Source organism: Watersipora subatra, chromosome 9 (assembly GCF_963576615.1).
Source record: "Watersipora subatra chromosome 9, tzWatSuba1.1, whole genome shotgun sequence".
NCBI lineage: Eukaryota > Metazoa > Bryozoa > Gymnolaemata > Cheilostomatida > Watersiporidae > Watersipora > Watersipora subatra.
Genome location: NC_088716.1, coordinates 12,794,402 through 12,811,674, shown reverse-complemented (window position 1 = coordinate 12,811,674; position 17,273 = coordinate 12,794,402). Strand labels below are relative to the sequence as shown.

Below are 17,273 nucleotides of genomic sequence, written 5' to 3'. Positions count from 1 at the left end.
CACTCAAAGAAAGAACTATGTTTGCTTGGAAAGTTCAGCATAAATAATTTTCAGGTGATGCTGTATATCTGGTGTAGTCACTGCAGCCTGATGTGAAGATGTGACACTTGAGCATTACATGATAAGCTTTTGCGCTGGTCATTGAAGTTGCGCTTCATTATAACGATTTTTCAGAGAGCTAACGTCATCGTCTGCTCTTTGCTCTTACGACGGTTGATCAATATGACTATAGTATAAAAAAAACGAGAGAAAAATAAATGGGGTGAAACTACGTGATAGAAAGACAATTGCTTGGAGTCAATTAGCACACAGAGGGCTGTAATTGGTTGCCTCATGCCCTCAAGGAATACATGGAATAGCAGCCTATCCATTCATAAGCTAATTGTGATTGCACGGCATCGGCAGCAATTATAGAGGCGGTTCAAAGAAGAGTGTTTACAAAAATTATGAGATATTTATTACAGACGCTAATATGAGTGAGCACTAAGGTAAGCTCTGTAAAAAGAAGCATTCAGAGGCAGCAAACGCTCAACTGCGTGTGTTATTGACAGCAGCGCTCTTGTATCAATCTGTTGCTGACAGGCATCACCTTTTGCATTATCGACAGCATGCTTTGAAGATCTCACTTCATTTGGGGTAGTTCTAACGTACGATAACGCAGGAAGAAAAATGACGACACATTCTAGGAAAGGAATTAACGTGAGGTCTTTGCGGCGCCGACAACTCTTGAAAAAAGGGCTGAAGGTTGGTACAAAAGATGACATCTCGATGACGTCTGCGAGCTCTACGACTCTCGCAGATTCTTTAGCGAGTGCTTTAAATCTTGGACTGATCACTATGGCGGACACAAAAACTGCCAAAAGGGATCTGAGGTAAGTCACTAAAAGTATAAAAACATTTTCAGCGTCAAAATCGATCCACAAGTTTTTTTTTTGTTTAGTACTAAATTTTTCAGCGTTTAACTAGATTTCAAATTTTATTTCATGTCTTTTAAATAATTTTAAGTATTTGGCACTGATCTAATTTTGCTTGTTAAACTTAACGGTTTTACCTGGCAAAAAGCAAAGAAAGTATGTTTTCTGACAAAATGTAAAAAGGCCTATTGGCAATAATTTCTCTAAACAGCATCTTTCATACTCTTATTATGATCATTATTCTCTTCTCCTCATTGTTTAGTTGTAAAGATAATATTTTTTTTACTTCCACTTTTGCTACATGTTTTTATAAAATTAGATATTTTAAGACGCTTCCATGCACTGAGTATTAACTGCAGTATACTTTGTATTTGGGTTCAAAGTTAAGTCTTAGTCAGTTTTCTTGACTAACAATCCAGTTTAACTGATAGAAGCATTTTTAGGTTATAGAACACTAAATTAAACAGTTCTATTGCATATCTAACATCCCATAAACATCATATCTAATATCACATTGCATATCTAAAAGAAACCTTTAGAATCTAACGTAATATAATGAATTTAATGTAAAATCTCACATGAGCCAAACAATCGGAGTACCTCCGCAAAGACAATATCAACATAAAATATGGTGAAGTGTTTTTATTAAACGTTGCTTTGTTATTATTAATTTTTTTGCATCCTTTATGGGTCACAAATAAGCCTCACTGTTTTATTAAAAGAATATTATAAACGCAAAGCTTCAAGTTTTGGATTGTTAAGTTTTACCTCATAGAATGGTTAAAAGATGCAGCAGGTATTCATTATTGCACTACTGTGATAGAACCCATTGAATGATTATACCCTGTTACCCGTCTGTGAAGCATGCCACCAGGGGCTTTTATGGGTGGGAACATTGAACTAATTGTACAATTGACAGAAGAAATCATCATACAGTTATGTTGACAATATACAACAACCCAACAAATTATTCCTTATTGTGATTGCGGAGATATGATTTCACAGTTTAAGTAAGTTTGAAGCTTTAATGGCATCAGAGTTATAACTTTATGGTCAAAAATACACTTACAAAAGTTGATTTGCTGTCATGATTTTAGCTTTTATGCCATATTTGCGCAAACATTTTACTCTGTGTCTTTTATGCTTCAATTAACTATATTTAACTATATTTATATAGTGATTTATTAATATGTTATATAGTGATATTTATATATATATTTATTTATATATAACTCAAAGTATATTTTTATGTTTTACGATTAGGAATAACTATTCCTACATTAAACACGCTTCTTCGTTAGTAATATGCTAGCAATCCCAATTTTTATATATATCATAGAAGCTCTGATATTTAATAAAACCTAGCAGTAGTTGGCTATAAACGTACTTCGCATTCTTTATTATTGTTATTATTATTGTTAGTAAGTGTCAGCTTTTGCATAATCGGCTTTGATAAGCTTTTAGTTAGTTGGCGGTCTAAACAGTGCCAGGTTTGTGCTTGGCAAGGTCAAAATAAAGCTAAAACGCAGTTTTTTTGCATTAAAAACTAGACATTGCCTTTGTTTAAAAGGTTTCCAGATAAGGTTATTAGACTAATCAGCAGCATTAACCAATACATCTTCATATTCAATAAGCCATTGTGATGAAAAATTACAACATTCGGACTTTAATGAAGTATGTTAAATGAATATTTTTGATTTTTGATTTGAATTTTGATCTATTTTCATCAACAATATAGTAATTAAACAAATAAAAAACAACCTGCATATATGTAATTGACCTGCTAGTTGAAATACAGTTTTTTTATAAAATAGTTTTTGCACATAAATATTATCTGAATCTATATTAGGAAATTTCTACAATATTGTCAGCAAACAAAGTGGAATGTAAATTGTGTTATTAAGGCAGATAGATACTATATTATCATGCCAAAACGTTAGCAAGGCTACACTAGAGCTGCAAACAATGTAATAAAACGATGAGCAATGCAAGTGCAGCGTAGCTTGAACACACCTGCTATCAGTCTCAGATCATATCTGACACCGAACCACTTGCATCAAAGCAAGGTATTTTCTACATAGCAGTCGTCTTCACATCTCACTCCTGTACAGAGGTATTCATAATCAATTGTGCACAAAGGCTCAAGTTCTCGACTTAGTGTGTGGTCTTGCACTCTGTTGAACTTGCACTCTGTAAGTAGAAAGTAGGAATTTCTACTAAAATCTTTAATGCGCTATGCTAAATGTCAGGAAGATTTGGCCTGATATTTGATAAGGTAATAAGGAAGATGATTTTTAGAAGTGGGCAAGTTGACAGTTTTAAAATCTGACATATGATAATATTCAGTTTTAGTATTACTGTTGATGTATTTACTAGTGTTTTTGTGGTTTTGTGGTTTGTTGTAAAAACTAGTGTTAAGCCTATTACCCAGGATTTGTTTTCTCAAACAGATAGTCTGCAGGACTTTTGTAGATTGTTAACGAAAATGTTACACTGGTTTTAAAACAACGATCTATGAACATGTTCATAGATCTATGAACATGTTCATAGATCTATGAACATGTTCATAGATCTATGAACATGTTTTTAGATCTATAGAAGTATTCATAGATGTATGAACATGTCCATAGAACATGAGGGCAATTGTTCTTAATGCATGCCGGCACGTTCGTGTTTTTAAGAGGCTATTTTCCAGAAAACAGACAAAGTTTTAAAATCAAATATTTTTAGCAACATTGCGGAAGGCATGGAGTATATGGATGTGAAGTCTGGATGAACTCAGCCAAAATATGTAAAAATGCTCAGTGTTTACACAGACAAACAGACATACACACAATGTGAGATTTATTAATGGAGATACTGATAGCATTTATATTTGATACGGGCTTTCCGGTAGAACCCGAAGTGTTGGTCATAAACTAGTGCTACGAGACGTTTTATATTGAGTCTTTTATGGTCGTTTCATTTCACCTGATAACGTCACGCGTCAAAACAATAACCACATCAATTTGAGTACGTCATCAAAATAAAGGGATTCCAACCTACGGGCATTTTTTAACTGTTCGTTTCTGAGCTTTTAAGAGCTTGTAATCACATTTCCACGTATTTTGCACCTACAACACAGTAGAATAAGACATGGCGAACCTTTTGATACCAAATTGCTGTAATGTGAATTTTGTTGCGAGTCAACCTTTAAGTAAAACATTCTTTTGAATAGCATAATAATGATAATTACAACAATAACAGTTTAATTGTAAGTAATAGTTATATCAAATTTATGTATCTTAAAATCTCAATTTGGTTGCTACTAAATTTACATAAATAAAATTAGAGTATGCTTTGTTGAGAGTGGAAAATAAATTAGCACAAGGATAGATCAAGTTTGTTACATTCAACAGAGGAAAGGCAGACAAACCAAATTATTAATCTTTATAAATATAAAGATTATTAAAGTCATTATAAATCTTTTTGTATACAAGATTAGGAAACCAAAGATAGAATATACTAGGGATGGGATAGCTAAATAGCAAATCATATATCGGAGTTATCACATTTTGTCTAAACTTACTAGTTATTTGTTTGTACACTCTATGCTACGCTCTTTGCCCTAAAACAAAGTAGATATAAGTAAAACCAAGTATGTCGGAAGAAGACAACTACATTTATATGGATAGTACAAATGCAAATGGTTGGTTAAAACCAAGATTTGTAACCTAAAATGATCTATGAGAATGATTTAAGCCTTTTCCATTGAAATATACTTGAAATATTATAACTTATCAGATTGTGATCATATTTATTGACCTAGTCATGTGGATTAAATTCTGCTTTAGATTTATCCTCTCTCATACACCAAAAAAATTCATTGCGAGAAATGGGTATCATTATGCGCTATAGCTATTTTATAAGTAACCAAATAGCAGTTTTAACATTATTTATAGAAGAATGTAAATTCTATGGCAAATATTTTGATAAAGTTGTTATCAAGTTTGGTCTGGTAAAAGCTACAAGGGGAATACCATTCAAACAGCATCATTTAGCATGCTGCAACTCTGCTCTATAGAAAAGCATTTTTATGATCTTTAATAAAATTTTGGCTTCAGTGCATAAGTACTATGGTATTATATTGTATTATATTCTGTTATCATTACAACATCAAATCATTTACAATTTTACAATTTCACCGTATAATATTGCATTGCGTTGGTATGTCATGTATGAATGCATTTTATTATGGTAACTACAAAATTAATTTATATTAAATAAAAAATTGAAGTTTCTACATGCGTGTAAGCGTTTTACTTTACACATCTTTTTATTTCACGTTACTTCAGCTAGTTCAACAAACTTATTATAGCTGCTTGATGATAAAAAGGGCAAAATATACGACAGATTAACTGCCTGTGCATATTGATTTATAATTTAGCTGTAGTGTTGTCTAGTCCAGACACAATCATTCTGTTTAAATAACACAAATAAAATAAGTAAAAATAAATAAATAAAAATGCGTTTGAAGCAAAAAGAATGTGAATAAATTTTGTAGCAGGATAAGCTTACTTCTAAATTAGATGAAGTGGTGAATTTACATCAAGTAATACCAGCATTCACAAATAATATTTACCGTGGGCAGACAACTCTCACTCAATGTGATTATGGGCTTACATAGAGTCTCATAGTAGTTTAGTCTTTAGCTTATTTCAGATTAACTGACTTGAGTTCAAGGGGTGGCAACTCTGTGGTTTTTTTAAATCGGGTGCGATGTCAGGTCAATATTTCTGACATCAGAGGGCTACTGTGCAGTGTACAGAAACCGTGCAGAGTGGCATGGTTACGTTTTCGGGTTGAGGAGAGCGATACACACTCCACTCAGTTTTACCAATAGCCTAGTGCCCCCTAGTTCGTAAAGTAGCCATAACGATTTTAATCTAGTTGACCTTATTGCAGAAGACCGATATTTCTTCCGGTCGATTGGTTTGAGGTTTGAGCCAATGTACTGTACTGTGAAAAAGTATACAGTTAGCAGAGCGCATCGTAGACCAGACAAACAACTAACACCTCGGCTTTGAGGTGAAACAGGCTAATAAAAGCGACTATGATGTTGAGTTAATTGGAACTTGGTTAGCTAGTTGGCGTTATCTTACTTTATGCCTAACAGCATCTCTCAAATGCTCTTTATTCATATCGTTTTGCCAGCTATTGGAAAATAATAACTAGTCTCTGGAAAGAATGCGATATTAAAAAGTGTACCATTAGTTGTACAAGAAGTATATGACCGTTTTATGGGAAGTTGGTCATCTTTCATTCATCTACGTAATGTTGATTTTTGATTGGCTAATTGAGACACTCTTGTGCTACCTGCAATAAAAGCACTAAGAAAAATGTAATCATAGGCAGCTGTTTTGTGTATGAAATTGACTACAACTAGTATGTACTCTCTCCGACAAAACAACCAACAGAGAGAGCTTTCAAAAAATGCAGTTGATCTTAAATGCTGACTGCATATTTTCTGCTTTGGAACATTCTGTCCAAGCAGACAAAATATGATTCAAAATCAGTGAATACATATGCTAAGAGGAGCAATGAGTAATGTTCAAATCACAGACTTTGTCTCAGGTTTGGCTATGATTTACTAAGTTTTAGAATCGAGTTGGTCGATAAAAGTTCTTAGAATTTAATGGGCTCTTAAAAATGATATGGTTTGTGTCAAAATAACCATTTTTTGTTGAAATTTCCACACTACATTAGCATGTTTTCATGATGCTGACCACTCAAGTGCACTTATTTCATCCCAGATAGAACTAATAGCAAGAAATCAAAAAGTGTAATAGCAAAAACTAACATAGAACCAAAACATAGACATAACACATAGACATAGACATAGACTAACATAGAACAAAAGAACCATTTTACCTATTGCTCTAAGGACATTTAACCTGAGTCCAGCTAGCTGCAAAATTAAGAGCTCTAAATACTGAGGGGTATTCAGGGGTAAACCAATAGAGATTAGGGTATATTGGGTGTGGTCACAACAGTGATTACAATGCAAAGGCAAGATCTTGTAGCTAATTTTAAAAGTGTCCCTTCAGCTTTTGTGTGACCGCTTTTAACATGTCATCAGTAAACCACCATAAAAATCGCCATAAATTAACTAATTTAAAAAATGTAAATTCTAAAATTAACTAAAACATTTTGAATGTAAATGCTGGCCACATGATTGGTTCAGACATGAGTATCTCGGTTATACGATTGGTTGAAGTAACACTCAACACTTAACAGGCTGAGACATTGAGCAATGTGGCCATATAATACATTGAGACAAAAACTTGGTAAACAATAGTCAATAATTATGGGTATCATTAACAAGCTTTTTGCTCAAATTTAAATAGCTGGATTTACTTTTGTATACTAACAAAGGAACAAAGTGACCTTTACTAAACTACATATGTGTGTTTACCTAAATAGATCTGATGAAAGGAGGCTGGTAAACTTATCAACTTATGTGCTTCATTGACCGAGGTTAAACTCCTCCTAAGGGCAGCCAATAAATTAGAATATTCCAGCAAGATGGCGGTTTTAAACTTGTCAGAGGTTAGATCTGAGTATTGATCAGTGGGGACGTAGTGGTTCTCTTCAAGTGCCCTTATGCTAGAGCATATGAACTGAAAGATTAAATTAATTAAATATCTAGATATCATTCAAGTATTGATTGTACTGGTATGTACTACCTCTTCTCTTTCTGTTAGAAAGAGCCTAGAAGTGTCTTGACTTGGTTCAAATTGATTTTCAGTATAGTTAAATCTTTATCAGGAAGCAAGGTCAACTAATTATTCTCATCAATCCTGAATTCTGAAGCTGTGAATACGCACTATGATGGTACCTCTAGGTCGGTATAGCAAGTTTGTATTGCAGCCACCTACTATGGCTAAATATATCAATATAGTTTGGTGATGGGTGGTGTTGACAAGCTTCTAGTCCAATGAGGATTGGGGTCAGGCTGTAGCATAAAAACTGGACTTTATAAAAGGAACGTTTACACCAGAATGATTTGTCAGAGCTGTGTTTCCCTGAGAGTTGGAATAGTTTCTAGTCTGTTTAAGATTTGAAACACGTTTTTTACAAAGACTTCACACCTAACCAACTTAAACTGTGACTATACAAAATTGGGTCACCTTTTTAGCCAATGAAATACCACATTGATATCCATTCCATTTTGACTGCTTATCACCATAAACACAAAAGAAGGTCACACTGTTGCTCCATGTCATGTTCATATATGTGTAATAATTGTAAAAATTATTAATTATTATTAATAGAAACTCTTTTGATTTTAATGCTTTTTTAAACTGTCTCTTTGGAAGATCAGAATGCACTACCATTATGCTTGTATTTTCGGCGCTGCTGCAAGATATGGTTGGTTAATTCCATGTTGTACTCCGTCAATGTAGACTGTTTCAATCAGACAAACACAATAGGCTATGCAGCATTTCACCGATCTTATGTTAGTGACTGGAAAAAGCCATTTGTTACCTACAAATTTTGGCCAAAACGTTTTACGTGAATGTACAAAAGACAATTATTAATGTTGATGTTCATGAATGCAGCTCTCGTGAAAAAGGTTCCATTTCTCAGTGTATTCTCTCACAAGGATTGCTCTCATTCTGATAAATTTTATGTTTCTTGGGTGATACATCATGCCGAGTGCAAATACCTATGGAATGTATAAAAGTATAATAACTAAGTTATAGACATGACATACCAGCATCATAAACACGTCATATGCTCAGCAGTTACGCAAGCGATGCCTTTTATTGGCTCATATAGTCACAGCTTTAAGGCTGTTTAATGACTACCTTCTTAAAAATCTGATTCAACTGCATCAATATGAGCATGATCCGAAATACCAATAACTAGCCTTAGCTCCATGAGGAGCAAGCAGGGGCCCACTACATCTGCCCATATAAAATCTGAAGTGCAACTTAATTTCACTACATGGATAGTTCTCTAACACTAAACTTCTTTGATCTTGGTAAATTTTTTATTTTGTGTTATGAATCATTACTGTGTTTTAAATTTAAAATAATAGTTGAAGTGTTGAGAATTTAGATCTGGTTCTACAAGGGTATAAAATTATCACTATTAAAATCAGTTACAAATTAAATTTGGTTCGTGATGCACCTCTATTCAATTCTGGATCACAGGATAGTACAAAGGTAAACAAAGAGAAGAAGACTCTCACTGAAAAGCTGACAAACTAACATCACTTCCCTTACTTGTTGTTTCCCATTTCTCACATGTGAGCAGCTGAGAATGTAAACAGTAAAAACAAGATTAGTGTTACTTAGTGCTGACCTAGCAAAGGTTTCAAGAAACATATTATTACAGCTATACCGCCCCCTCCTTTTCTACTGTTGGTACTTAGAGAAAAACTAAGAAGGTAGCAAATAGTAAGCACTCGCTTCCTAGAAATCTTTTTGACTCTCATGGCAGGCACAAATGTGAACTATGAATGAACCTTTTTGTAGATATAAGAGAAGCCCTGGTAACAACAAAATAAAATATTGGTAAAGTTAATACCCTGTAATAATCAGGCTTGTATTCCCAACTCTTTAGTGATTTTTGGCAGCTAAGTACTAAGAATTGCAGTCTAAGCTCATTTACTAGGAATTTCCAACAACTAATTTCCTAGTGACTAGCGTTTTATATTGTCTCCGTGGTGTTTTCGCCAAATGAGTGGTCTTGTGAGACTTTGTTAATATTTGGAAACTGAACTTTATTGCTTATAGTGGGGGTGTGAAGAAGACTCCCACACTTGAATTTTCCTTATGATAACATAACCGAATCAAAACATCGATGAGGAGCACTATGGGGCAGGCTCGTCTAAATAATCTTCTAATATTACACATATATAAAGATGTTCAAATATACACAGAATTAGCTGTAAAAGATTCCTGCCATAGACACATTGACAGAACAAGAGCTCTTGCAATAAAGAAGTAATAGCTCTTGTTCTGTCAATGCCCCTTGCAGAAATCTGTAGTGTCATGAGTTTTATATCGTTCGTTGAATAAAGAAAAAGTTTTGCTTACCATGAACCATAAACAATATATTTTTGTAGATTTTGATGCTTACAAGTGATTTCATTTATGCATACTTTGAGGGTTGCTGATGCTTGAAAGGTCCAGAGCTTCGGGGCTCTGCCCCGAACCCGTTAGGGAGCTTACACCTCCCCAAACCCCCAGGGGCTCATAACTAGTCGTCTAACATTTCCCACCTCAACTTGCAACTATATGGGGAATACAGGCCTGGCAATAATTACAATAATGATAATATAATCACTAAAATAATCACTAAAATACTAATAACAGTGTTGAGTTGAGACAGAAGCTAGGCAAAAAACTAAGTGAAACTGTTTTCAATTTTTCGCTAGTTGAAGGCTGCTTTTATATCTATCAATTTTTACTATATAATTTTTACTACGTGTATATAAGATCTATAATTTTATAAGATTAGCAACGATGAAATACTAATTGCAATTATATATAATTATGTTCTACAATTAGGAGCTGAACCAAGAAAATTAAGTGAAAAATGCATACGATTTCGAGCAGATTTGCATTTTTATCCGAGTAGAGCAGCCGGAGAATGCTGAGTGAATATGAATGCACTCTTTGTGCTCATTCGGTAAGCGTCTGAGCTGCGTCTATTTGACTCAAGCTGTATATTTAGTCTTTATCATGTACACATTTAGGTTGTATCTATTGCTGTGTCTATTGTTGTTTAGATACTCAGTGTTTTATTAATATTTCAGGTATTTTTAAGGGTAAAATAGATCAAAATACTTACCATTGTTTATTATGGGAAATTGGGTTTCAGTTTTCAAACAAATTTCAAAATAAAGACTGAATGAGTTATGGTTGAGCATCATGGTGCCGCTGTACATCCTGAGTGTTGCACTGTTTTCTCTTTGCTGGCTTAAAAGTATTTTTGATTTTACCGATTTTTTTCTTTACATCTGGTAAACAGTCTAAATTAGTGCAACCAATGATAAGGAGGTATTTTTAATTGCAAGTGCTTTTTAAAAGCTTGAACCAAATGATGCGTGTTCATGTTAAAAATTTGTTAAGTTATACAGTAAAATTGAAATATTTAATTTTAAGCAGAATAATTCAACTTCTTTTAACTTTGTAAGAGTTGTCGACTCAGTTTGCAAAGTCAATATACTTATGTATTAGAAACAACATTGTAAAGGTTTCCGGTGTAGACATCTCACAAAGCATGAATCAGTAGTAGTCATTACTAGTAAATGCAAATAGCGAATATTTGCCAAGCATTCATTTTATCTATGACATGTGTTATCAAGCTCGATTATAATTAGCTCCTGTTTGATATTCATTCCACACACTAAAGGCTGCAAAACCATGTTCATATTTCAAAACGCCCGAACTAAAAGGAGTGTTTACATTCAAAATTTCTTTACCCTTTCTAATAAAGTAGAAATATTTGGCGCCTGGCCAAATAGTTAAACTCTCTACGCTTTGATATTCTCGTAACGATTGGGAGTTGAGCTTTGTTTAATGGCTGCCACAGGCGGCACAAGAAAGCGGATGGAGTGTTTTTTCTTGAATTGTATGCAAATAAAGTAAAGCTTGCTAATAAAGTAGATAATTGCAAAGAAAGCTTGGATAAATTAGAAAAGCACCCGTAAATAATTGATTACAGCCCTAACGATCGAGGGAAAGAAGTTATTACTAGATGCATTTGCAGCAATTGAAAGTGTTTTAATTATGCAGGAGAATAAGGACAGCGATTCATTAATAAAGAGGTTTATGCCTATTGGCTAGTTTACGGCATCACTGCAAAGCATTTAGTCTAATACGATATCGCTTGCTGGCTGCTGGCTTAGTTCTCTTTCAGACTAGATTTACCTAGACTTCAAACGCCATGCTCAAGGCTGCGGAATTTAGCCTCGTTGTCAGTGTTTGAAGAAGAGATTGTTTCTTTGGCAAACAAGCGATTTTACTTTAAAAATAGAATGGCTTTCTTAAAGAATAAATGTTACAAGATTATTTGTTGTACACACGGGACCGGCTATCCAGAGTTACCTCCGGGGACGGTATTAAAACTCCTAGGATTTGATTTAGAGAGGCTGAAAAACACAGAACCGTAAGTCATTCTTATATAACATAGCATTATACCATATTATAAAGTTAAAAGTAATTCATACTCTCATAAATGAAGAACAATGATAAAAGGAGTTCTATTTCTTTCTAACAGTTCTTTCCACAATCCTATTAGCAATGTTTTAAAGATATATATCTTAGCATGTGTTCTATTGCGAGGCTCACTATCCTCTTTTAGGGCAGGAGCACACCACACTTCATTCAGACAATTTTTAAATAGTTATGAAAACATTCTTGAATTATTTACACAAACAATCTTGTTTGATACAGTTTAGTAAAAAAAGCTTTCCTAGTACATCTACTTTATAGCAAACCTTCACATTCAAATGGTGGCCAAACTTTCTATGAAGATTTAAGCTGCCTGTAGTTGGTTGTCTAAGCCAATCATATAACTACGGCGCTATTATTTTAACCAATTATATGCTCAACATTTATCTCTTGCTAAGGCACATAGTTTTAAGACTACATAGTTCATCATGTACTCAGTAGTGCTTAGCTAATGGCGTATTAGTAGCCATGTCGATAACAGTTTATGCTGTGCGCAACCATCAGCTACATGCTTAAAGAGATTCTAGTTAAGCTGTTTATTGTCATCATCTGCAATCATTTAACATAACTGTTTGATCTCTAGTAGAGCTCTGCCTGTTGAGACTACATTGCACTGTGGAGCCCTGCGAATGTGCTCAGGTGTTTATGAGGAAAACATTAAGACAGCCGTAACAGCAAAACAACATCTAACTGCTATTAAAAGCCAACAAAATTAAACATTACAGCAGGTTTAATGTGACACGTTAGTCATTTTTTTGGCAACTAGCCTAGTTATATCAAACATCAAATGTTACAACAGATGTAATGTGGCGCGTTAGTTGCTTAGCGCGTCATTTTACTGAAGGGAGAAAGGGAGCATGCATGTTTTCTGTTTCATCTGGGAGATTAGAATGGGAGAAAATAAGTTTAGTTAACCAATGCTTCACTATTTTTTACTTATTACTCTAACTTCATGCTATGATATAGTTGATTTGCCAAAACTCTATTTCTACAAATAATGGACTGTTTTGTGTCATCAAAGAAGTATCTCATAATGCAGCAGCTACAATTTTGAGGCTAGCTATATTGTAAAGATGAAGGGAAAAACAGCTACAAAAACGATCAATAGAAATCATAAGAACATCTTTAATAATTCATGCCATCAAAGTAGTTTTAAGTGTTTCCTGTGTCATTGTTAATCCATTGATCTTCTCTTCAACTTGTTTTCCTATAATTCTCACAAATAATTACATCTTTTCAAGCATATCTATTTCATGGTATAAGAAGTGCGCACATGAATAAATTCAAAAGAGCTGACAGATAGGCAAGAAAGACCGTCAGAGTGCATTGCTCTTAGCATTAGATTGGGTATATAAAATTGTTTGAAGAAGCTAAATACGTTCGGAAAAAAGCTAAGATGCATAAAACTCATTTTTTATTATCTTGCTGCAATTTCGTGAGACCATAATTAGCTTTGAGTTTTTGCCAACCTTCCAGACTTTCCAACCTTACTTTGTGTGTAATTATGCTAGCTATAAACTTACAGTATATATAGCTGTAATCTTTACCAAAATAAGAGCCATGTGTGTCTGTCCTTCTGTCTGTCTAAAGACAAGAGAAGAGAATTATAAATAATAACTATAGGTAACTAGACAATCTTTACTATAATAAGAGCCGTGTGTATCTGTCTTTCTGTCTGTCTAAAGACAAGACAAGAGAATGATAAATAGTAACAATAAGTAACTAGACAATCTTTACTATAATAAGAACCGTGTGTGTCTGTCCTTCTGTCTGTCTAAAGACAAGAGAAAAGAATTATAAATAATAACTATAAGTAACTAGACAATCTTTACTATAATAAGAGCCGTGTGTATCTGTCCTTCTGTCTGTCTAAAGACAAGACAAGAGAATGATAAATAATAACAATAAGTAACTAGACAATCTTTACTATAATAAGAACCGTGTGTGTCTGTCCTTCTGTCTGTCTAAAGACAAGACAAGAGAATGATAAATAATAACAATAAGTAACTAGACAATCTTTACTATAATAAGAGCCGTGTGTGTCTGTCCTTCTGTCTGTCTAAAGTCAAGAGAAGAGAATTATAAATAATAACTATAAGTAACTAGACACTCTTTACTATAATAAGAGCCGTGTGTATCTGTCCTTCTGTCTGTCTCAAGACAAGACAAGAGAATTATAAATAATAACTATAAGTAACTAGACAATCTTTACTATAATAAGAGTGGTGTCCATCTGTCTTTTGCGTTTAAAAAATTGCCTTGTAGAGAAATAGAACTCGGGTACTTTGGTTTCCAGTCTGACGCTCCAATGACTACAACACTCAGCCGCCTTAGCATGGACATAGTGGTTACTCATTATTATCTCTCATGGTGCACAGGACTGTCAAGCTATAAAATATATATATATATTTTTATAGTTATATTTATATATATATAGTTTATAGTTATATTCATAGTTATATACATAACTATGAATAAAACTATAAAATATATATATTTTTATAGTTATATTTATATGTATATATATAGTTTATAGTTTTATTCATAGTTATACATGTATATATAACTATTATAAAATAATACTATTTGTTGCACTAATCATAGAGTGCAGATAAATTAAAGCAAGCTTGAGCTACAAGTTTGCTTCACGCATGATGACTTAACTATACAAGTACTTGTATGACTTAACTATACAAGTACTTGTATGACTTAACTATACAAGTACTTGTATGACTTAACTATACAAGTACTTGTATGATTTTACTACACTGAAATGATGCCTATATGACATGACTACAATAAAAGATACTGATATAGTATGTGTACACTGAAAAAGTACTTGGCCATATAGTATGAGTACACTGAAAATATTCTCATATAATATGAGTACACCGAAAAAGGACTTATCTAGGATAAGCACACAAAAAAGTACTTAGGCCTATTTAGCATGGCGACATGCGAGCATTGGTTTTGGTTGATGGAGAATTAACTAAGTCATACATTTGGAATAAGCACTGGAGTCAAGCAGAGCTGTGTTTCTGCACCAGACGTTGGTCTCCATACATCTTCAGGCAGTGCTCCATATACGTAGTTGAAACCCACACATCATCCAGCATTGTTATCAGATGGCGGTCTTCTCAACCTTCAGAGACTTAAGGCCAAAACTTGCAGTGCTTCAGTAAGCCATCAAATGAATTCATTGTGCATGCTGAGAAAGATCTACTTTGCTCTTGGCCGACATCTCAATACTGAAACCCCACTAGTACTTTATCGGCAAAGTCAGCATGACATAAAGATGAAATTGCGGAGCCTCACACTCAGATAACTGAAAGGTATCTAAAGAATGTTAGCCATTTTACATACCTATATGGAACCTTTCTTAAAAAGACGGCAAGACAACTCCAATCAGTAAAAACTGATTATAGCCTACTAAGAAAGTGAGCGTTTCAAAATCAAAATCTGACAACTGCTGCTAAACTGCCAGTATACAAGGTGTTGGTATCGGCAACCCTACTTTACGGCTCAGAAACGGGTGACCAACAGCAAGAATCTCAAAGCCATTGAAGAATATTATTGAATTAAAGATTGGCCTCATCATCAGAAGGGAGCGATTCTTTCATATGTATGTAACAAAAGCGTTGAAATCAACATCGGCAGACGATGCTTAAGAACCTTCAAAAAGGAATTTCCCAAAAGCCATCCGCTGCACACCATATTCAACAAGAACTGTCGCATTCCAGGATGGTGAAAAAAACTACATTGGCCTCACAGAAACTGCGTTTAAAACACGCTGTAACAACCGTAAAGTGTCGTTTGCAGAAACAAAAGCACTGCCACTAAGCTCAGCAAATACATATGGCATTTAAAAGACTCCATCACTGACTATTCTATCAACTGGATAATTGCAACTTTCTGGGTTGCAATAGCAACCCAGGAAGTTGAAGATTCATATTATGCATTAATGTTTTGTTGTGAAACATATGTGACCTCTCATGTGAAAATCAACCAAAATGAGGGATTTTCAGATTTTGAGTTAGTAACACAGCCAGATGCAGAATTTTGTGGAGCATTTAAAGCATTTTGAATTTTTGAGTTAGCTTAAGTAGTTCATGAGATATTGCGACTTTTTGGAAGGCACGTCAGCCAAAACTCCCAAAATCTGAAATTGAGAAAATCGCGAATAAAGACGCGACGCACAGAAATAGGTTGTTTACGTTAGGTTCTCCTTGGATACGGCCATTTGTATTTCACTGAATGAGGTGAAACTTGGTCTGTAGGGTAAGTAAACATGCTGAAACAGCTGGTGTACATCATTTTAAGGTCAGGACAACAGAAGACTGGTAAACCCGGCTCTCAAATTGAAAAAAATTGTCATTTTTACACATCTGTACTTTACACTAGCCGCACTTTAGGAATAAGATGAGAAGCTCCTAGGTATATCACCACTAACTGATAGGCTTCAGGATTTAACATCACATCTGAAATCCACACTGAGGTTTATTTTGCCAAAACACTGAGTGTAAAAAACACAAGGGGTATCAGACCCAAAACCCTATGGCAGTATACTTGAGATATTAATATTTTGTTGTGAAACATATCTCAAGTATACTGCCATAGGCCGTTCAGTATAGTGTATCTGACCAACTGCATTGTAAAATTCAAAGCTAAACTCAAACAATTGAAGTTGATTTATTTTAAGTGTCAAAAGTTTCTGTGAGGCCAATGTAGTTTTCTTCACCATTCTGGAATGCGACAGTTCTTGTTGAATATGGTGTGCAGCGGATGGCTCTTGGGAAATCATAAAAAATCGGAAAAGATAACATTAATTGTGTTAAATATGGCCAACGTTTCTACTCTCTTTTACTCTGCATGTGTCATTTTTATTTCTTTACAATATTTTTTTGCGTTAACATGCTTAGTATATGACTAAATGTAGTGATTGGGATCTACACACAACATAACTGCAACTTTATACCAGACTTGTCAGCGAAAATTTCATGTGCGAAACTAAACTATCATAACGAACGAGCGAAAACGCGAAATTAAATAGCTTTGTTCATTGATAGTCCAAGAAACAAATGGCAGCAAGCGATCAAATTGCATTATCGATCTCGGCCACACAATTCTACCT

The 17,273-nt window shown here is 34.2% G+C and overlaps 1 protein-coding gene across 5 annotated transcripts in view; it reads left to right on the top strand.

Moving 5' to 3' along the window:
• Nucleotides 1–526: 526 nt before the first annotated feature.
• Nucleotides 527–17,273, top strand: part of LOC137403851 (voltage-gated hydrogen channel 1-like) — an 83,398-nt gene continuing 66,651 nt past the window's right edge. For 2 of the 5 annotated variants that reach the window (XM_068089930.1, XM_068089927.1), the window contains exon 1: nucleotides 532–872. In XM_068089930.1, the coding sequence (XP_067946031.1) occupies nucleotides 670–872 (203 nt within the window). In that variant the 5' untranslated portion in view covers nucleotides 532–669. Of the gene's footprint in view, nucleotides 873–17,273 lie in introns of all 5 variants that reach the window. The other 3 variants (XM_068089932.1, XM_068089931.1, XM_068089933.1) reach the window with 2 other exon arrangements.